The 23,547-nt window shown below is 37.7% G+C and overlaps 1 protein-coding gene across 4 annotated transcripts in view; it reads left to right on the forward strand.

The window, feature by feature from the left end:
- Nucleotides 1-23,547, forward strand: part of GPHN (gephyrin) — a 286,661-nt gene that overhangs the window by 98,768 nt on the left and 164,346 nt on the right. For all 4 annotated transcript variants that reach the window (XM_031049092.2, XM_005149265.3, XM_034062164.1 and 1 more), the window contains exon 3: nucleotides 22,353-22,410. In XM_031049092.2, the coding sequence (XP_030904952.1) occupies nucleotides 22,353-22,410 (58 nt within the window). The remainder of the gene's footprint in view (nucleotides 1-22,352; nucleotides 22,411-23,547) is intronic.

Raw genomic sequence — 23,547 nt, forward strand, 5'->3', positions numbered from 1 at the left:
TCTCAGGCCGGTTTCCCTGCTTGTCTTCTCCATGATCCCACCAGACTCCATCAGATGTATCACAGAGGTTGTTCTGTAGCTCATGTGCCAAACACTTTTTACCTTTGGTCATATGAACAAGTTCCTAATGTTTTGTGCAGACATTTTGTAAAGGGCTCTCTTTTGAGACATACTGATTACCTGAGGGAAATCTACTTTTCAACTTCATTGAAGACCTTCTCCCTTACTTACACTTTAAAAACAGAATTTTCTCAACATATGAGATTCCTTGGCAGTTTGTAGTGAAAACTGCTAATACTACATGCATCTGTCTTTGGCTGTTTAGGCTTAAAGACTCATAAACTTGTAGGAACATCCTGAGATTTTGCTTCATCTGTCTGAAGCAAAATCTTAACAGAAGTCTGTGGCAAAGCAGAACATAAAAGAATTCAACTCTAATATTTGCCTATTGGCCCAAAGCACTCTCCTGTAACCTCTTTAAAGCTCCATGTCAGCTTTATGTACCAATAGAAGTTTCACTCAGAACAAACTTATTTTCTCTTATCATATGGTTTCCAAAGTTTGGAAGGAATTTTCTTCCTTTTGCACTTGCAATGCCCTGCAGTAGTCTGCAATTAAAAAAATTTTGAGCTAATCAAATAACTGAAAAAGTTGTTCTGGAACAAGAGGCTGTGCAGCCACTGTGCTGTGTCTGGGTGATAAGCATTGTGGAGGGGAAAGGGTTGTTTGCTTTAGTGGCAGCTGCAGCTTAGGTGCTCCATATGGCCTTTGAGTTCTAGTGCTGGTTTCAGAGTCATTCCTGGTACTTCTCTGTGGTGCAGGAATGCACTGCTTGAACTTGTTAGCCAGGAACCTCAATCTAAACATGTTCAGGGAACTTTTATACATACGGAATACATAAATGGGCATCTTCCGTGTTATTAGGGAGTGTTAAACTTATTATATTCGAAATGTAGTCTTTTATGAAGCTGTCTAAGGAAATGTTTGCTTTCTCTGCCTTGTTCTGAAACTGGCAGTTATAAATGAATATATAATGTTGGTTAGAGTAAAAACATTGTTGGTTATAGAGATTTATTCAATTCTTCACCTTCAGGGCTAGAGACTGTTATTTCGTTAGGTGTACTTAACCTTTCATTTAGAAATAAAATTGCTGGAAAATATATTTATAAGGTTCTAAGGAGAAGCTGTGTCCTTTTTTGTTCTGTTTCATTATGTCTACTGTCTGTTGTCTGAAAAGAGATGATTAGGGCACAAGTTGGGAAATCTTGACCACGTTTCAATCTAGGCAATTTCACAGAATTGAGTAAAAGTTGTTTCTATGTATGTTTTAAACCTTGATTTTTCCAAGTATCCATTCTGCTTGTGACTTTAGAATTCATGCCATTTTTTTATTTTCCCAGTTGCATTTGTTAAACCATGTTGTTTCAGTGCCTTACATTCTTCAATAGTAGAAGAAAGAGCCTTAATACAGAGAAATAATTCACTGCTTCCTAAAAGCAGTCAGATGTTTAGCCAGTTCTTGGAATGCCAAGGCACATGGAAGGGTTGCTTGGGAAGGCAAATGCCGCAACCACTAATGTTACACCTTCTTTCCTCGAGCTTTTATTGCTGAGCACAGTGTTATGGCATGGAATATCCCTTTGGTCAGTTTGGGTCAGCAATGCTGGCTATGTCTGACTCTGCCTACCCCCAGTCTACTTGCTGGGGTGGCAGAGAGAGGGAAGAGGAAAGCTTTTGACACTGCAAGCACTGTTTAGCCATAGTTAAGACACTGGTTTGGTGTGTTACCAATGCTGTTTTAGTAAAAAAATCCAGAACACAGCGACATACAATCTGCTTTGAATTAAGTCAGTTGCATCCCAGCCAGACCCAGTACACATATGAGTAATGTTACAGTTGTGGTGTGGATTTTTTTTTCTCCCCTTTGGATTTGGAAAGGCTGTAGACAAGAAGACCCCTGTGTGTCTAGGTCTTCATACATTTTACCACCTCCATGCTTCATGCAAATCTCAGCTAACCTGACTTTTCTAGTCTTTGTTTCTGTTCATATCCAGATCTTTTCTGGGTATTTAAAGGAGCTGTCTTCTCATAGTGTCCAGATACTGGAACGAAAAATGCTGTGTGCAGCTATGGAAGAGGGGTGGTCCAGTGCTGCTCTTAGGTTAACCTGCATTAGAGGATAGTACTCTGAGAAGATCTTCTCAATATTCAGCAATGTATTAAGCGTGTTTCTATATTCTCAGGAAAGAGAATAAGATATGAGGACTTACTTACTAAAAAAACCCAAGAGCAAAATGGAAGAACTATTTATATGACTGTCTAAACCTGGGATTTGTTTACAACTTGACTACCATATTAAATTCTAAAAGGGGTATGGTGTGGATTAAGCAGAGATTTGGACCAGCTTCCACACAAAGGAAAATCAAATAGACAAGAAATCAAATAGGCAAGAACTTTTTGCTTTAACCAAGAAAAGATGTATGGACGAGATATGCAGAATGAGTACCATTTAAAAAAAAGTCAAAGGCAGTTATTCACTGTTTTTCACAGATCAGACATTGTGACAAGAAAAAAATCAGACAACAGGTTTAAAATTAATGAAAGCACATATTTATTCAAGTGTAGCAGAACTAAATATTTTGTAACTGAAGTAGTGCTGTGGAAGCTTGGAGTATAAATGATAGATACAACAAATGGAATTAGATTGATGGACCTAGTATGACTGTTAAAGCTGATGATCTGCATGCAGCATCTAGGTCAGCAAAACTCCTGAACTGAAGATGGCAAGAGGCAGCAAGTGTGTACCAGAGGAGAAATCATGTTCTATGTTATATGTTTATTCCCTAAGCATTTGTTTCGTAACATCAGAAACATCATACTGAGTTGTGTGGACTTTATACTGAGCTGGTATGGCAATTTTTATATACTTCATTCAGGAATAGGAGTTTCATAAATACTAGAGCACATACAAACTTGAACAATTCTTCCATGGGCTCAGCAAGCACTTGTCGTTCAAAGCAGAGTGGGCTTCCCTAACATGGCTGAATTTAAATTGGAACTCCCAGTAAAGGAGGAACAAAACCTTCTTGACACAGGGGTTGTAATAATTTATTACACAGGAGAAAATTTCTCTCCTCTAATCTCACCATTAAAAATTAATAAAGGCTCTGCCAAAATGCTTTTTCTTCAGAAAATAAATTGTGAGCTGACCCCTATACGAGTCTTTTTTTGCAGGAGAGGATACATCTTCTCACAGCCATAAATACTTGAAAGAGTGCATTACTTAGAGAAAGGTATGAAATTTGTGTAGTTTCAGTATAGATTAAGTTGGCAGGGGAAACAGTTAATCTGCTACTGAAAGTTTATACTAGAACACCTAGTTTCAAATGTAAAGGAAGCCTTTGCCAAGTGTATTAGGAATGATTCTGACATTGAGATATAGAAAATTGTTACCAGATATATATTTATGCTTTTATAGAATCATAGAATCAACTAGCTTGGAAAAGACCTTTAAGATTATCAAGTCCAACCTTTACCCCACCACTACCATGTCACAACTCACTGTGTTTAAATTCCAGATTCCTTTCTTTATTATTATTTAAAGAGTTGTCCTGCCTCACTTGTTCTGTGGGACTCTTTAAAAAATCACTTTCTTTTCAGTGTCCTAAAGCAGAAATTTATACAGATGACTTAAGAAGCAAGAATATAGTTTTATATACATGTAGTTGCTTTTCACCAACTTACAGTAAATATCCTTATCTAAAACCTACCTAAAATGGGTGTTAGAATCTTTGCTTTCAAAACTGACATTATAAGTGTAGTTACAATATAAAAAGTGTTATCTATATGAATGCAAAATATTAGGATTTAAAATATAAATTTTTTTGAAATCTCCAAATCTTTACCTGTTCATCTATTACTAATGCTTACATAAGCATTAGCGAGTAATGAAATACACATGGATACCCCATGAACACAAACATAACTTGTAATTCTTTTTTTAGCTTTTGCTCACAAATTCATTCCTTTAGAATGTATTTTTAATGTTGTTAGCTTTTGAAGAACAATACAGAGCAACTGGTAAAAATATGAATGAGTCTGTCAAGTGTGATGTTTCATCCCCTCACATGAAGAACAGCCACTGAAAAGCTACTGCCTAAGGCTCATGGCAGGCAACATTTGTTCTTATGCCAGCAAGAGGTATAAAACAATAATAAATGTATTAACTATATTTCTTTGCATTTTTCTGACAAATCTCTGTTTTCAGAAGGGATTCAATGCTGAAAGATTCTGAGATAAAGCATTTTAAAGCAAACTGTACCCAACGAATACTGTCTGAAAAGAGCACTATTAGCTCTCAGAAACTTACAATACTTTGTTGTAGAATCACAGAATCATAGAATAGATAGGGTTGGAAAGGACCTTAAGATCATCTAGTTCCAACCCCCCCTGCCATGGGCAGGGACACCTCACACTAAACATATGTCACCCAATGCTCTGTCCAACCTGGCCTTGAACACCGCCAGGGATGGATCACTCACAACTTCCCTGGGCAACCCATTCCAGTGCCTCACCACCCTTACAGTAAAGAATTTCCTCCTTACATCCAATCTAAACTTCCCCTGTTTAAGTTTTAACCTATTACCCCTTGTCCTGTCACTACAGTCCCTAATGAAGAGTGTCCCCCTCAGCATCCTTATAGGCCCCCTTCAGATTCATATTCCATCCTCTTGCCCTGCTCATACCTCAGACTCCAGCCAGCACTGTAGCCCATTGCACTCAGGCCTTTTAATCTCTTTAGCTAATTTGTTGTTTGTGCTAAACAAAAGGTTTTGAATATATCTTTTTGTGGAGTTTGTGAATGCTTATCATGCTCAAGAGCTCTGATATAAGATAAAATTGTCTTTGAATCAAATCCCTTTTTCCCAGTCAGTAGTTTTTTTTATTCTCTTTGATTTGGTACTATTATTTTCATTGTGCAGTTGAGGTAACAAACGTTATGTGAACAGTGCAATTACTGCAGCATCTACATATACACACACACTATTTTTAGAGTACAGATAGTATTTTTGCATTATTCATAGTAACCTTCTTAGGAAGATTTTGTCTTAACTTTCCATTTCAGTTTCACCATGGCTGCTTTGTTTCCAGTATCTAAGCTTTTAATTTGCTCACCAGCTTGGATCTTTCTACATAGCTTAATATGCTGACATACTGTGAAGGGATAAAGTAATCTGTGGCAAAGCTAGCAGTACTTAAAAATACTTTCTTCTTTTTATTTCTCTAATTCAACACTGACTTCTCTTAAAAATTGTTTCAGTGGCATCTTAGCTGAAGTTTGCAGTCACTTCCATTTTTCAGCAAAGAACCAATTTGCGCTTTCATTTTTAACAGGGTCTTAATACACTTTAACTTCAGATGAGTTAAAACTGTTTCCATCCAAAACCTAATTTTCTGTGGAAAGGCAGGCTAATGAGAGCTGCCCACCCTTATTAATCAAGAGTTCCTTAATTTATCAGAGGGATCTTTATTCTTCATATCTTTTCTGTCTGTCTGTCTCTCCCTCAGTGTTCCTCTTCCTTTGAGATAGTGGTCTATATATACAGAGCCTTTTCAAAACCATGAATTTTTGTCACTACTTTGGCATACAAAGTGGTGGTTTCTGTATACTATGTTCTGCACAGGACAGGACAGTAGCTGAATTTTTTAACAGAGCTTAGTTACCCAGATTATTAGTTACTCTAATAGCAAGCTTTTGTATCACCCTGTCCTCTGTAATGCTATTCAGCTGGTTTATGGGAGCCCTATGTTGAAATCATTGTTGGAGAAGCAAAAGGAGATGGCTGAAACTTGGATAAACATTTATCAGAAATTATTAAGGCACTCATTAAGGGCAAGTTTTGAAACTTACTTTATCTGAACAAGGTCTGTGACTGTAATTATATCCACAAAGAAGCAGGCATCTGCAGGTTCTACAACTACAGTGTCACAAAGCAGTGTGTTTTTTCCTAAGATACATGAATGTTGAGTAATGAGAAAGATAAACCACTGACACCTTTATGACAAGAAGGTTTGTATACATATGACTGTTTCCCAGAAGTGATGTTCCTTCCTTCAGCAGAGTAGACTCCTTGCTGGTACATGTCCTCTCTATCTTGGCAAAAGCTGTTCTTGAGAAAAGACTTCATCAGAAAATCTTCTGACATTCTGTTACTCTGCGACAGCAGTGAATGATCAAATAATACATTCATATATAGATGCACTGTCAAGATTTTACAGCTGTTTCTGTTGCTGCTTCATTTTAAAACACATGGAAGAAAATACTAGCTGAAGTTATTCATCACTGGTGTGGTGATGCTGTGTTCAGCTCAGCAGCAGGTCTGCCTCTTTTTCTTCGTTTGAGATTTCTCTTGTAAACCTAATGGGAGAAAATAAGCCACCTCCTGCAGTAGCAAGCTAGAGGAGGAAAATCTCACTGTCACTTAAGAAAAAGATCATACTGTATGTTCCTCAGCCTTGAGAAAAAGAAGATGAAGTTTGAAGGGGTTTGTGCTGGGCAGGAGGGAGAGACCGGCTCTAGGGAAATTGCTACAAGTGAAGCATGCAGACCAGTCTAATAAACAAGAGCCTTTCTTAACACTCAGTCTCACAGCCATAGTTCATGCGTTCAGGTATTGGAAGATAAAACTTTCTCTGAACAGCACCATTGATTAGTTTGTAAAATGAAAGATTTGGAATGGAATAAGACAAAATTTTTGTTCATTACTGATATTGATATAAAAGTCTAATAGTGGTGTGTGTGTGTGTGTGTGTTTAGTGCTGCTTGTGATTAAGAAAGAAATACTGAATGGATAGCTTCAGTGTTAATCTTAATATGCCAGTGTGACCAACTTGGGCTAAAAATACTGAGCAAACACAAGCAAGCCCTAAATCCACAAGGGGAAAGCATTTGAAGAAAGCAACTTTATTTTTACTTGACCAGGAAAAATGAATGAAACAGTGAACATGAAATTAAACTGGCAAACCAAAAAATAAAATGTTTGATTTCATGTCAAAATGTTTCTAAAACCTTTAATTGAGGAACTTTGATAACATTTTATGATGCACAACGATTTTCATTTTAATTAAATTACATGTTTCGGTGAAAAAGCTTCACTGGAAAATTATCAAGTAGCTCTTAACCAAATTTCATATGAAAGATCTCAAACTGGTATAAATGAGTCATATTTGTTAGTAACAACTATTCATTTAAATTGTTCTCATGGAACAGCACACTTTTCATGTACACTGTTATAACATGCAGCATATTTTATACATTTTATATTTAAATTATAGTTCATATAAATTACATTGCCTTGTTAATAGCTTTTTGACAAATAAGGACAAGCAGGTAGTCTGTACTCTGAGCTGGCTGGTTGTAATGTAGCTGTCTGTGGCATAGTGCTGAGTAGAAGCCAACATGCTTTCCCTGTCAGCTTGGTTTATTAGTTGTGGCTCAGTGCCACTTGTAACTGTGGTACAGAGTTGGCTGTGATCTGATGTGGGATGCTGATATGGCTCTCTAAAAATAACAGATAGACAGACCTAAAGGGGTTTCTTTTTTTGTTTTTTTTTTGTTTGTTTTTTCTCCTTCATCTCCTATGTTTAATAGTTCCATTGTTAATAAAATCTCTGAGAATTCTGACAGAAGAGGTAATAAACATTTTAAAAGACAAGTAGCAAGTATCTGTCACTAGCTAATGTCCGGAGTTAGGAATTACTTCATGATCTGAACTCTGGAGTTTGGAGTTAGGATCATTATTTTAACTTATTTTAACTTACCATTTTAACTTCTGAGAAGGCTGCTAGTACTTTATACTTGCTTTAAAGTAATTTAGTGTAAAACTGTGTCATAGATTGAATTGCTCTGTAAAACAGAGCTTTCCAATAATATGCAAGCTCCCTGAAGTATATAGATACTTTAGTTACTTAGTTTTAGAAGATTAAAAGAATGAAAGGAGTGGGGAGGGGGGAAAGTGGGCTAGAAAACCTGTATCCTGTTTGTGCTCATGTATGTATCAGTGTGGTTCTGAAGATGAAATTGAGCTGGGGCAGGAGTAGAAGGGCCAATAAAGCTACAATACTGTATAAAGTATCTAGCTGTAGAAGCTGTAGGTGTCAAGTTGTGCATATTTTTTTTCTAGAAGGGAAATTTTGGAGATACTCCCTGACTGCAGTAAATGCTAGGGGGAGAATCTCAAAGTTAACAGTACTTGGAAGTAGTTTTGGAGCAGGGCAGTTGCAGCCAAGAGCATAGAGGTGGGAAACGTATGTTGCTCTGCTTGTATTGTTCCCTTCATTTCTTCTTCCAGCAAAGAATACCTCTCACTTGCAGGATGTTTGTCTGTTAATGGACCTCTTGCAAATTCCCTATGGGCTAGGTATGGGCCATGAATAATTGAAGAGCATATGTATGCATGTGTAGGTGGAAGTTTTAAAACCAACAGTTTTTAAAGAAATATAGGTACCTGCCAACCATATACCACTGCCTTATTTTTCACAGAACAATTAATGATTGAGAGATAATAATGTTATCATCAGCATGTGTTATTTGCTTTCTTTATTTTTTTTACACATTTCATTTTACAAATCACATTTTAATTTAATATAATTGCTATCAGTGAAAACTCTAGTTGAAATTTTAAAATCCACCTGCAGAGTTTATATCTTAATGGCAAATGTGGCAAAATTGGAATTCCTGTGCTCCACTGTAAGGAATTGGCCACCATGGACTAAAGATCAGCTGAACTGTGAGTAATTCAATAGACTTGACAGAAAGATAACCTTGGAATGAACTTTTTTAGGTATCAAGTACTCAACTTTGGGTTTATTTCATTTGTGAAAGGCTTCTGCCACATTTTATTTTTTCATTGCAAATGATTTTAAATTCAGTAATGTGAGTTTTGGACTAATTATTGTAAAAGGGAGTCTTACAAAGGTGAAGCAAATTGTGAGAGGATACTTCTACTGAATATTTGCTCCTCCATAATTAAGATGAAAACTAATATTCTGTTCTTCGTACTAAAACATCTGTAATCTAAGCTTCAGAGCATGAGATTTTTTTTCTTTTAAAGCCATTTACTATAATTGTTGTCTGATTTATGAAGACAACTAAATGTGCATGGGTAATCATTTTTCTCAGCTTTGAAGAGCACTACTGAATTTGGAGAAGTATGCTGCCTTAACAGCTTAAGGTACTGCAGCTATGAAATTTATCTTGACACTTATCTAGGGTAGAATTATGCATCAATGAGCAGTTGAAGTGAGATGATACAGCTGGAAGAAACAGGAGCTAAAGTGTTGACTGCTGTTATGGAGGGATGGCATTGCTATTTGTTCTGACAGGGTTTAGATGAAAATACAGCTGACAATATCATTTATGTTAAAATAACGTAGTATAATCTACCCACAGTATTCTGCTGGAGGTGGGTAGGAGTGTCTTATAAGATACAAAATCTGGAGTTTTCTCTTCATTTGTAAATGGTCTTTGGTCCACCTGCTTTCTAGATCCATCTTTTAGGTTTTAAGTTGAAGAGATGGCCCTGTTAGTTCGATTTTGTTTGATTTCATTGATATGTACTGAGCCACCTTCTCAGGTTAGGCCTTTCATTCTTTTATTGTTTGACCTGATGCTGCCCGCTTACCTGCAAACTCTTTGATCACAAGCGCAAATCCAAACTAGAGCAAAACCTTGCAAAGCAATTAAATTGTTGCATTGTCAGCATGATTTTGCAGTTTTACCAGAGGTTAAAGTCCTAAACTTTATTCTACCAATATTTAAATGTTCTCTCAATGTGATAGAATCATAGAATAGTTAGGGTTGGAAAGGAACCCAAGATCATCTAGTTCCAACTCACCTGCCATGGGCAGGGACATCTCACACTAAAGCATGCCATACTAGGCTTTGTCCAAGTTGGCCTTGAACGCTGCCAGGGATAGAGCATTCACAGCCTCCATGGGCAGCCCATTCCAGCACCTGACCACCCTAACAGTAAAGAATTTCTTCCTTATATCCAATCTAAACTTCCCCTGTTTAAGTTTTAACTCATTACCCCTTGTCCTGTCACTACAGTCCCTAACGAAGAGACCCTCCCCAGCATCCCTATAGGCCCCCTTCAGATACTGGAAGGCTGCTATGAGGTCTCCACGCAGCCTTCTCTTCTCCAGGCTAAACATCCCCAACTTTCTCAGCCTGTCTTCATATGGGAGGTGCTCCAGTCCCCTGATCATCCTCGTGGCCCTCCTCTGGACTTGTTCCAACAGTTCCATGTCCTTTTTATGTTGAGGACACCAGAACTGCACACAATACTTCAAGTGAGGTCTCACGAGAGCAGAGCAGAGGGGCAGGATCACCTCCTTTGACCTGCTTTTGATGCAGCCCAGGATATGGTTGGCTTTCTGGGCTGCAAGCGCACACTGAAGCCAGCGCATGTTCATTTTCACATCAACCAACACCCCCAAGTCCTTCTCCACAGGGCTCATCTGAATCTCTTCTCTGTCCAACCTGGAGCTGTGCGTGGGATTGCTCCAACCCACCTGTAAGACCTTGCACTTGGCATGGCTAAACTTCATGAGGTTGGCATCAGCCCACCACGCAAGCGTGTCAAGGTCCCTCTGTATGGCATTCCTTCTCTCCAGTGTATCAACAGAACCACACAGCTTGGTGTCATCGGCAAACTTGCCGAGAGCACACTCAATCCCACTGTCCATGTCACCAACAAAGATGTTGAACAAGACCAGTCCCAACACCGATCCCTGAGGGACACCACTCGTTCCTGGTCTCCAGCTGGACATCGAGCCATTGACCACAACTCTTTTCATGCCCCAATCCAGCCAGTTCTTTATCCACCAAGTGGTCCACCTCTCAAATTGCTGTCTCTCCAATTTAGAGACAAGGATGTTGTGTGGGACAGTGTTGAATGCTTTGCACAAGTCCAGGTAGATGACGTCAACTGCTCTACCCCTGTCCATCAGCTCCATAGCCCCATCATAGAAGGCCACCAAATTGGTCAGGCAGGATTCCCCCTCAGTGAAGCCATGCTGGCTGTCACCAAGCACCTTCTTGTTTTTTGTGTGCCTTTGCATCCTTTCCAGGAGAATCTGCTCCCAGATTTTGCCAGGCACAGAGGTGAGACTGACTGGTCTGTAATTCCCCAGGTCATCCATTTTCCCCTTCTTGAAAATGGGGGTTATATTTCCCTTTTTCCAGTCATCAGGAACTTCACCTGACAGCCATGATTTTTCAAATATGATGGCCAGTGGCTTAGCAATTTCATTCGCCAGCTCCTTCAGGACCCGCGGATGGATTTCATTAGGTCCTATGGACTTGTGCACATTCAGGTTCTTAAGATGGCCTCGAACCATATCCTCTCCTTCAGTGGGCCCAAGGTCTTCATTGTCACAGTCCCTGTGTCTGCCTTCCAAGACTTGGGTGCTGCGGTCAGAGCCTTTGCCAGTGAAGACCGATACAAAGAAGCCATTCAGAACCTCAGCCTTCTCCAAATCCTGTGTAGCCAGTTCTCCCACAAGTTTCCGGAGGGGGGCTGTGTTGTCCCTAGTCTGTTATTTGCTACATACCTATAAAATCTCTTCTGATTATCCTTAACATCCCTAGCCAAGTTTAATTCTAACTGGGCCTTAGCTTTCCAAACCTGGTCCCTAGCTACCTGGACAACTTCCCTGTTTTCATCCCAGGCCACCTGTCCTTGCTTCCACCTTTTATAAATGGAATGCTATGGAATATAGTGGAATCCTATATATGGAACATATATATGGATTATAAGTGGAATATAAGGAATTCCATTATATGGAATATAAGTGGTATATAAGTGGAATCCTATAACCTCTTTTTTCCTGTGAATTTTTCTCAGCAGCTCCTTATCCGTCCAAGGAGGTCTCCTGGCCCTCCTGCTGCACTTCCTTCTAGTCGGGATGCAACACTCCTGAGCTTGTAGCAGGTGATCCTTGAATATTATCCAAGAGTCTTGGGCCCCCTTGCCCTCTAGGGCTATATCCCATGGAACCTTACTAAGCAGGTTGAAGAGGCCAAAGTCTGCTCTCTTGAAGTCCAGGGCAGTGAGCTTGCTGCACACTCTTCTTACTGTCCTGAGGATCTTGAATTCGACCATTTTGTGATCCCTGTACCCAAGGCTGCCCTGGAGCGTCACATTTCCAATGAGCCCTTCCCTATTGGTGAGCACAAGGTCAAGCATGGCACCTCTCCTCGTCAGCTCCTCTATTAGTTGCAGAAGGAAGTTGTCTTCCACACAATCGAGAAACCTCCAGGATTGCTTGTGCCAGGCCATACCATCGCTCCAACAGGTATCAGAGTGGTTGAAGTCCCCATTGAGAACAAGGGCCTGTGAACATGAGGCTTTTCCTATCTGTCTGTAGAGCGGTATCTGTAGATCTGTAGATGCTGCAGTTTAGCTCAATTCCTAAATTTAGGTACTACTGAAACTAGGTACAGATTTGGATTATTTCTGGGCTGTTGTAACTAGGTTTTTGTAGTTATTACTGTTACTGTCTGAGGGGTGAGGATGTTCAGTGCTAGTTATGGAAGGAAAAGGCAGGTTGCATAATAAAAATTGCTTGTTTGGAGTAAAACCGTACATTGTGATTTGGCAAGGAAATGGCATTTTCTTACAGTGGGTTACTCATAAAACTCAGGTATCCCTGCATGCAAACCTCAGATATCTTTATCTGTATCAATGTCTGTGAGGGTTATGCATGTGCTGTACTATCCTCAATATCTGTTTGCAAGTGAAGTTGTCCTAACCATCTTTGATTTCCTTTCTCATCATGACTCAGGAAGTATTGTGTGAAGTAGCAAGTACTAGCAAATTAGCATTGGTCATGTTAGTCATTTGTCTATTAATAATCAGGTGTTCAGCATCATAATTAATATAAGGTGGTTCTAGGGCTACAGAGTAAGAAAAATCTATAGTGTTAAATCTTTTGCAATGTGCATCTGTGATTGCAGTTAGCATACGGGCTATTTCAGATGCCTAGAAACACATCTAAGCAATCTGCGGTATTGGCCAGTAGGATTGCAGGTTAGGCATTTTTCAAGGCAGTTCTCTAGATATATGAAGTTGATCGCTAGCAACAAAAGGGAGGCCAACACAGGCATACTGGAAAAGAGGTGCCTACTGCTTCTAACATTTTTTTAAAACCTGTGTGGAGTTATCATTTCCAAATGTACTGTTACATGGCAGAGACTGCTAGACTAAATTTCTGCTTTGTAAGAGATACCCTACTGTCACTTTTGCTTTTTTTATCTAGACAAATTGACCAGGGCTCAGCAATGTGGAATATACATGACAACACTTAAGAAAGTGACTTGTTTTACAGAAATATAAACTCTAGCATTCACTTTATCTGTTTTCACTCCTCTTTATCTGTGCTGAAGCAGGAATTGAGAAAGAGATCACATCTCTTCCTCATTTTTGTTCTTCAGCTGGGGGATGGCTGGAGACACGTTGAAGTCCACCAAAGGAATAAGATAGTAAGTACTGTGTGTATTTGCTTAGTAACCTTGTGCAATCACATCTTAACAAATAAAATAAAAAATCTGTTACTGTGAGGTGGGTTACTGTTCTTTCTAAACATCATGCTTGTAGAGGGAGCAGTTACAAGGGAGAAGAGCTTTGGCAAATTGGAACTGGAGGGGATTATTGTAACTTATTTTAAGATAACATCATACAAAATAGATGCCAGTAGAATATAGCTGAGAATGACTTACAAGGTCGCTTAAAACTGCAAGTAAGGAGAAGTTAATAGTTACATTTTTCCAATGGATTATGTTTGTGCAAACTATTTGGAAATTAAAGCAGTCATATTTTTTAGGACTTGAATGAAGCAAAATGAATGAATCTGCACTTAATTGAATACCTCAAATTGTCTAAGATCCACATGTTCCCTGCCTACTGTGTTTTTCAGTATTGAGTCAGATTGTAATGAGTTGTGACATGAGTAGCAGAAACAGTAACATCAGTGTTTTTTAAATTTATCTAGAAACATTTTGTTGACATTTAAATGATAAGATGCAAAGAAAAAAGGGAATGACAACTACATAAAAACAGGACTGTTGAAAAACCCGTATAGCCAGTAATATATGAAAAACAAAGAAATGTTTTTTCAATAACTTGAATTTGGACCTTGTGAAAGTATTTTACAAGCAGCTGTAAAGTATGCATGATGGCTTCAAAAATAGCTACAAATTATCTGGAATGGAGATAACCTTGAGACATGCAATAAAATCTCACTTTCAGCATTGTCAGTAATGCTGTTTGTAGAAAGCTCCTCCTAGGTATGAAAAGCACTAGATCAAATATGGAGTTGTTTTATTCATATGACTCCATTCTGTGGCTGAATATCTTTATTTTACTTTTTTTCTGGCTTCACAATCCACAGCACACAGCATACTCAAAAAAAAAGCCCTGGCTGAGTCAGGTCGCTATTTTGAAGACAATTTACTTCTCCCATTTAGGTTATGCATAGCAATATGTGTATAGATAGGCAAACACAGTAATACATTCAGGAAAAAGAAAAACAGCAGCAAATTTGACCTCTGAATTTAACTGGAGAAATGTAAACATAAAAAGAGTGTCATTATTCGTATACTGGGTTGTATTCGTACTTCATGTTTCTCTGGAATGTGGTGTGGAGAGAAATGAGACTTTAGAGTATTAGGAAGGTCAAGTATTATGTGAACTAGTATGGTAGCCCTTGTAGATGCTGCTTGTCTCTGAGGCTTCTCTAGCATATTTTTTTAATTTCAGAACTGTAGGAATTATTTTTTCTTAAAACAAGTTATTTAAAAATTCTGTCAGTCTTCCATAAGCCCCATGATTTAAATTGTAAGGAACAAATTTGAACTGGAATCTGGAATGATCAGACCATTTTCACATGTTTCCTACATTTTATTCTTCCCAAGTTTGAGTCATTCTGCTTTCACCTTTAGTCTTTTTTGGTATTCTTGGCAATGAAGACATTTTCTGGATGCCTTTTTGCCTGGTTGCTCTTCTAAGCATGTGATCTGCAATTCATTCCAGCTTATTCTCCAACATCAGGGATCCCTCTGTTTCCATTACTCACTTTTCTGGTTTTGTATATTCCAGCCAAACTTCCTCTATTGTAAAAATAAATATTTAATATTTACTAGACTTAGCATAAGCATGCATGTGGAATATGTGTGTCTGAGCATTCTTCACAAGCATCAAACAAGCATGTACCTCATGTAAGAAATTAAAGGGAAAATATGCATGAAAGTTATTGGGAAGAAAATGGCGGTATTGTAGCGCGGTGAGATAAGCATATACATGGTCAAACTTGAGAGTTCATGATGGAGGGCCATTTTTTTTAAATCCATTTTTTGTTGGATGCTGAAAGTCTGTGGAGGAGGGTTATTACAAGAAAATAAGCCTTTTTGTTTTTACTGGTTGTGGGTCAACTTACTCTTCTGTGAGGAATCCTCTTTTTCTTAACACTTTCTGCAGATGATCTCTCTTCTACATTTGGGTAGAAGCAAATAAAGCTCAATTGAAATCCTAGGAGTGTCAGCAAAAATAGCTTTATCTGTTCCTATAAGTTTCTGCAAGCTGTGATGGTAATTTACCAGTGAAATCTTTCATTTCCTAGCAGATCACTGCAACCCTTATCATATTGCCTAAATCCTTTAATTTACAATGCCTTAAAGATGGCCAAAAGGTCGCTCTGAGGCACACAAATTTTGCTTTCAGTTGAGGTAGGTGGGGATTTTTGACAGGCAACTGCTGGCAATATATATGCAAATGCTCTATCTCTCCTTCATTTCCTTACCACTGTATTTCCTATAGGACAAAGTAAGATCAACATTTATTGTTGTCTTGGCCCTTACTATAAATATTTCTCTTCATACTGTGCTTTAAAGTCCTTGGTCTACCAACTAAATCCCAACATGGATATTAAATCCATATTTCTTTGTCTAGCTGGTGAGCATTTGACTAGTTTTGTGATAATGATTTTTGTCTGCTTCTGCATATTTTTTCTCTCAGGAAATTTCAAATCTTGCTCATGTTGTTTAATGAGCTGGCTGGTCAAGCATCTGATGCCCCAGCGGGAACTTTCAAAGTCACTGAACACACTTTTAGTTAAATCTAGCTGACATTTCTGTCTGTTTGATTTAATGTATGATTTCCATAGTTAGATTACCAATCAGATGGAGTATAGTGCAATCATTCTTCTGCTCTATATACATACATTCATCCTGCAAAGAAGCTGGGTTTTTTTGCTGTCGGTCCACGTGGCAAGACTGTTTTTTGCATTTTGCTGTCATTTGGGAAGACTTTAAAAGTCAGGTTTTGTTATAAATGAAACATTTGAGTCTGTAACGGAAACTGTGAGTGCGGAATGAGTCCTTCATACTTTATGTTCAGCCTATTTCAGATGCAGTGCTTTGTTATAATCTGGTAGAACTAGGCTATTACAAAGCACGAAATATATGATGTAATGTGGTGCATGCTGTATTGTTTGACACAGTGAAATGCTGAAGTCCTAAAAAAAATTTGGATGTTTATCCCTATTGTTTATGTTTCATTCTGTTCAAAGATCTTAAAATATTTGCCATCTGGATGTTTCATACCCTGGCTGTGAATCATACAAGTATTGATGATAGGAATTTTGAACAATTATTAAGGAATTTTTTAGTGAGCATCAAAACTTACACAGTTTTTGCTTCCAATGGAAGATCAGCCTTTCTCCTGCCTTTGTCCAGAAGGCATTTGTATTTATGCTGAGGGTAAAAAAATAACAACAGCACCACTGAAAAGTTTGTGTATTTGAGTGTATTCTTCATCTGTTTTGTTTCTTTTGAGGGCCAGTGCTTGTGAGTCTAAAATTTGTTGGGGGTGTTGCCTTCCTTGCTGCCATTCTGTTTCTTTATTAGGCAGTAAGTAAACTGATAAACATTTTCAAGAGGAGGCACCCTGTAGTCTTTTGGGTGGCAGCAATAATACCCCAAAGTGTCACTGAGTTAAACCAGTGACACCCCCTAGAAAACTATACTAAACCCTGAACTGATGTGAGTTTTGGTAACTATACGGAGGGGTATTTTAAGTTTATGTACTTTAATAATCATAACAGTTGCAATCCTCTCTCTCCTGCCCTCAATAAACAAATTATTTTGCTCCAAGGGGAGAGTGGCTCCTGGTCATGTGATTGTCAAATAACATACAAATTGCCTTGCCTCTGGCTTCTGACATACACTAAGGACAAAGATCCGTGTTGCTCTCTTATCCAGTAACTGATTGTTGAGGTAACAGTATTTCCATACAAAAGGTGCCTGAAAAATTAGCTGCTTCTAATTTATTCTTTTCCTGTAGTAAAGTAAAAAAAAAAAAAGGCATTCAAAGAAAAAAAAACCCCAAAACAATGACACTTTGAAGGGTGAAAGAAAAAAATAAGTCTTCCTTCTTTAAAAATGTGGTTTGTTTATTCTGTTTAGAAAAAACAAGAAGAGGAAAAAGCCAGAAAGCAGGGACAAATGTGTTCTTATACTTTTGTTATTCAAACAGTAGTAAGGTAGGGAATAAAAATTTTAAAACATTGGGTTGGTTTTAACACCACCACCCCCTTTTTATTTTATGTGCAATAAATTTTTGGCACATGGTGAGGCAGAGGGAGAATCCTGTAATTTTGATGTCTTAATCCCAGAGCTGTCATTCATGGGAGACATGAATTGACAGAGGGCATGTCTACAATCAGTTTATTTCTGTGAGGTTTTGGAGTACAGCTGTTGAAGTTAGTTTAAGATTATGGGTGGGGAGGGGAGAGCAGTTAAGTTTTCTAGGATGTCATTATTGAAACCACTGGGAAAAAAAAAAAAAAAAGAAAAGAAACAAGCCAGAAAACACAGGGTGGATCCTCATCACTAATTCTACACCTTAGAGTGAGTAAAACTGTTGTCAGGAAGCACTTTGCAGGCTGTTTTGCAGTATTTGTCGCTGTCATTGCAGCCAGTTTGCTCTAGCTACCAGTGTTCTGTTGTGTAGGAAGGGAGCCTGAAATAGCCTGTCATCTTACTCCCTCCCTCAGGGTGTTTTAACAGTTTCTCAAAGGATAGAAACTAGTGTCAAAGTAGGTTTGTGACTGCTTTTAATGTATGCTTTTACAGGTAGTAGAGTACAAAGTTGTTTTGAAACAAAAGATTCAGCTACCTCCTTCCAGGAAATACTCTGTAAAGTTTTGGCTGTATGTGAGGATCCAAGGCAAGATGATTTGCTGAGATCACCATTAAGCCCAGTTGAGTAAGCTAAAAATGCTGTCTTGGTCAGTTTGCTTCAGCAGTAGTAGTATCATAACATGTATTCATTCAGTAGCCTGTGATAAAAGGAACATGCTCTTAGAATTAGAAATAGACAGTCTGGCTCCCAGTCATTTGATCTGCTCACAAGCACAGTCTTTGTTTGGTGTATAAATCAAATCAAAATATCCTGATGGTAAATAACAAATATATTTATGAGACGGATCTGGGGAAAAAAAAACCAAAAAACTACAAAAACTTGGGCAAAAAGGATTTTGAGATTTGCTTTAACTTAAAGGTGAAGTAGAGTTCCATTGGGAGGTTTAACAACAACTTGCTATCATTTAGACAGTGATCTATCTGAAGAAAGATTAATGTTAATTAAAGTGGCACTGGAGAACTTCAGCAGATGACAGCAGCCAAGCTGGCTAGAAGCTATTTTTAGAAAATTGACTTCACTGCATTCAGTATGACTCATTAATTAACGGATGAATCAATATCTCAGCTTCTTATGGCAGTCACTGAATGTGGAACTGTATATAAAGAGTATGTTCTTATCTGTAGTCAGAATTCAAATGGTAAAATTGGATCAGTATTGATTCAGTCCAAGTGCACAAGTGCCTTGCACATGATTTAGCTATTCAGTAATTAACCCAATGAGTCCATTGGCACATGCGTATATACAGTGGCACAGAGAAGACCAGTCAGAAGTCCAACTAACAACTATACAGGAAATAATACTGTGATAATTTTAACCTTATCTCAAGAATAAATGTTTTATAAATGAGAAATTCAGTTTCTGGTTTAGGTAGATTATTGAAACATACAGCAAACAGGTAATAAAAGGATAACTTATTAAAATGTGATAGTTTATTGTTATAAGAGTTGTAATTTATTTCTCTTGAAATTTTGTCTTCTGAAGTTCTCTTCCCATTAGGGCCATGGTTCATTGTTTCTTGCCTCCATCTGAGCACAGTTCTTCATGTTTTTTAACTTTCCTTTACTTGGATGAAGTTCAAGTTCTTTCTCTTCAGTGGTACTCTGCTTTAATTTGTGAAATAGTAAAGCTTCCATCTGTTCCAATACAACTGTATTGGCCTCACTTCAGTTTATTTCCTGTATTTTACTAATTTCTTTGGTTGCTATAGAAACCTTACTTTCCACATTCTCCTCAATCCTTTTTTTTGAACTTCCAGCAAACCCAGTCTAGGCATTGTATGTCAGCCTGAGATGCACTTGTTTCCCTAAAGAAGGTAGTTTATATTCTTTCACAAAATCCCGTGCAAATAGTTAAATGACATTTATTATTTATTAACTATTTTTATGGATTTTCCCATCTCATCTTTTCTGATTCTCTCCTCAAATGCCTTCACCGATTGAGGCCTATATGAGGTGTGATTCTTCATTTTTGTGTCAGCTCTAATTTCTACATCTAGGAGTAATTTCATTTCTCTCCTGCAAAGGGATTAGAGAACTGGAGTTGTCAGTATTACATGCTGGGTATGATACAAACCTGTTGAGACTGGTGTCTATTGAAATTTTAATATAAATTGCATGACCTTTCAGAGATTATCTGTAGCATATGCACCTGTGAAAAATTAAAGCTAAGTAGTATTTGAAATAATTCCACCAGTAAATAATGCTGTATTGTATTTAGCTTTGCTTTTGGTTGTGTATTTGTTCTGAAGAGAAAATGTCATTTACATTGTGGGATGCTGGATGTTGTGTTGTTCAACTAGAGGAAAATGTAATAAAATCTGTAATAAAACTAAAATGTGTGAAAGATGAAGAGTGAATCTGCACAAGAATTAGGTCCCTGGTGAATTGAATTCTGGCCCTTCTGACACATTCATGCTGCATTACATTTTAGGGTACAAAGCCCACAGTAGTTAGGGTGTCCTCATGCCAGCTGGTCCTTTGCTTTTCTGATTGCAGTGTAATTGCTCTTGAAACACTGTGAACAAAAAAGCTGGTGTAAAACTTTCTAACAAAACCAGCCAGCAGAGAGGGGTTACTCCCAAGAAAATGAAGAAACATATGCCACATGCAAGTCCTCTGTCACGCTCTCTTTCAAAACTGTGGATTTGTAGTAATTGACATTTTACTTTGAAATGTGCTACCATTTGGACTGCAGCTTGGCAGATTTAGAGTATGCTAAGCTCTTGACAGAGAACTTTGCAGAAGTATTTGCAGAAAATGATGCCAATTAATGGTGTAAGCAAGCCAGATGAGTTTACTGAGTCAATTATTTTGATTTTTAGTTTTTGGGTTTTTTTTCCTGTGTATTCCAAGAAAGTGCTTAATAGTTGTGCTGAGGGTGGACAAAGAAATCTGCTAAGTGGAATTCTGTGCTAGTGGAGTGCTGACAGCAGAGTCTCTGTCCTCCCCTTCTGCTAAAGAGAAAGTCAATGAAGTTATTTTTTGGGGTACTCCAGGATATGGGCAGGAATGGATCTAAAAGAACTAAATAAAAAATGTTTTCTAATGGACCTCATTCCAGTAGCAGAAGGACTGGTCGTGTGCAATAACTGTGTACTGATCTGAGCCATTCCTTATCACAATATAATAAAGCAGTCTTTCATAATGAAGTTAAAAGCAGTTTCTTGTAGCTGTCCCTGGCAACACCATTAGCACAAAGGTCAGGTACAGTGAAGACTGAAATCTTATGTTTGTGCTTGCACTGGCAAGTACTCTCCCAACTTTCAACTCCATTGATGATAAGCAGCAATGGAAGTTGTGGATGAAATAGGAGAGAGTAATTACTGCCCTCTAATGGTTCATCGTGAATTTGAATGCTGTGATATGGACCCTGTCACTACCTCAGAAATCTTGGTTGATATTACTTGGAGCAGTGATGGACTTCAGACTTGGCTTTTTCTATGCAGACTTCATCTTCTGTCTAAAGCTTTCAAACCATCCATTTCTGAGTTACTTGTAGAGATACAGAAAGGTAGGGCTTACAAGGAAAATCTTAATGCGCTTTCTGTGTTACTCTCTTTTCCCCTATTTAGGTTGAGTAAGCAATATGTGTAATAGTGTCAAAACTGAATGTAAGGAAATACATCGGTGTAGAAATGCTGACAATGGGAAGTAAAAGTTCCAATAATAGGCAGATAATACAAATGCACATTAGATAGCTGTCTACTGCTTTAGTTTCTTTTATGATTTCCATTTCTGTAGGACCTAGAAGATGACTAGTGTTGCTAGAGCCGGCAGGGAGGTCATTAGTGGCAGTTATATTTTTAGGTCTGAGTTGTCACTATCAATCATGCTGCTTCATGAAATAAAAGAAGCCATGACTGCATGTCTCTGGAGAAAATGTACTATTTAGCACAATTTGTAGTATGTGCTATTCATGTATCCTCAGCATGTGAACTATTCTTTACCATAAACTTTTGCAGGATATAGACACGTAAGTTCAATGTGGAGCAAATCCCACCTTTTCTACATCAGTGCAACTATTGTACATCACCTACTGTTTATTACCCGTCATGAGCAACAGAGACTCTTCAAACACAGAAGCCATAGAGTCTGTGTGGATTGTGAGTTCTGTACACAGGCATCTAATTAAAAAAAATCAATTTATAAAATTGCATTTGGATTTGTTTAAGACTGTATAGCAGCTTAGTGAAATAGTGAGCACGAAGTATATCAGGTTTCAAATACTTAGTCATCCATATAACTTAGACAACAAACAAGAGGTCAGAGCATGATGCCTGATGGCCATTAATATAAATAATAACATCCTGGTGATGGTAGTTCTGCTTGGCTGACCACATTCTTATCTTTCAGGCTAGTGAAGGACACCTTGTTTCTAATGTTTATGTTAGTTACATGAGGATTTTTCTTTGGATAAAGAAAGGATTTTTTGTTGTTTTGGGGCTTAGCACATTTTACCTCTAAACTGGTAGGAGGGATATTTGTGTTTTGCAACAAGTAATGACACCATTAACATCCTGTGCTTTGCGTTATTGATTTTGAGAACATTTTTGTTCTGATTTCAGAGAATATTTTTTTCTCCTGATTTCAGGTTGGGTGGGACTATATCTGCATACAAGATAGTGCCAGATGAAATAGAAGAAATCAAGGTACAGTATTATTGCCTTTCAACATTGAATTTCTTTGCTTGGAGAATTACAGGAATGTCGTATTAAAAAGCCATGTTATTTCTTGCTTTGAAGTTTATCGTGGGGGGGAACGTGTCTAGAGTAAAATTGTTAGATACATATTTAGACATCTAAAATAGAACTTTTATTATTTTTACAAGTACAGTTTACCTTCAGCTTAAATTGACTTCAGTAGAGTTTGTTTGATGCCAAAAACTTGTGTAATCGAGCATGTTTCTGTTTTGTTACCTGAAGACAGATGCAGTATTAATGTGAACATTGAGTTGTATTTTCATAACAAAATAAATATAAACATAGTGCCATTTTGCTTTTTTATTTTTTATTTTTTTGCAATATTATCTGTCTTAAAAAGGGATAGTATGAAGTCATTGGTACTTAAAATCATTAGAAGCTCTTTGATTTTTGAGGACTGACCACAACAGATACTGAGGTTTACCTCCAATGCAGTGTACATGATAAAAAACCTCACTTTACCTGAGTCCGCTCATGAAGGTACTTCAGCAATTTTTGTCAGTTTTGTTCTTCAGAGGAGTAAAAGATTGATACTAGATGAGAATTTGGCCTAGGTCTGGCAGTGTGGTCTTTGTAACCAGTTCTTTATTTGGTTGGTAGTCAATCAGTCTGACGTATTGCTTGCTCATTAAGATTGATTACATTGTGCTGTCTCTCGTACTCATTTTCAGCTGTGCAAAAGGAGTTGAGTAGTTTAAAATCTAGTAAAGGGAAGTGTTTGCATAATCATCTTATCTAGATATGACTTCGTAGTATGTAACGTGAGGATTTATTCATCCTTAATCAACATCAAACTCACTGAAACAAAATACAGTGACTGCCCATATTTGCAAAGTTATCACTTTGTTTTGATCACAATTTATTTCTCTCCTCTGAGGTTCATGGACTCCTATCCTAAAGTATTAAGGGGAGCACAATTTTTTAGGATAAGTACAATCTTGAGTTTTTGGTACTAGAAAGAAAGAGAGAAGGTTTTCAGAACTTGTTTGTATTATGCAATATTTTCATGATGTCCAGAGAACTGCACCAAAACTATAAAATCAAAAACTGCAAAAACTGTAAACTATGATCTTTCTTCTTTAATAT

The sequence above is a fragment of the Melopsittacus undulatus genome, chromosome 4 (assembly GCF_012275295.1).
Source record: "Melopsittacus undulatus isolate bMelUnd1 chromosome 4, bMelUnd1.mat.Z, whole genome shotgun sequence".
NCBI classification, from domain to species: domain Eukaryota; kingdom Metazoa; phylum Chordata; class Aves; order Psittaciformes; family Psittaculidae; genus Melopsittacus; species Melopsittacus undulatus.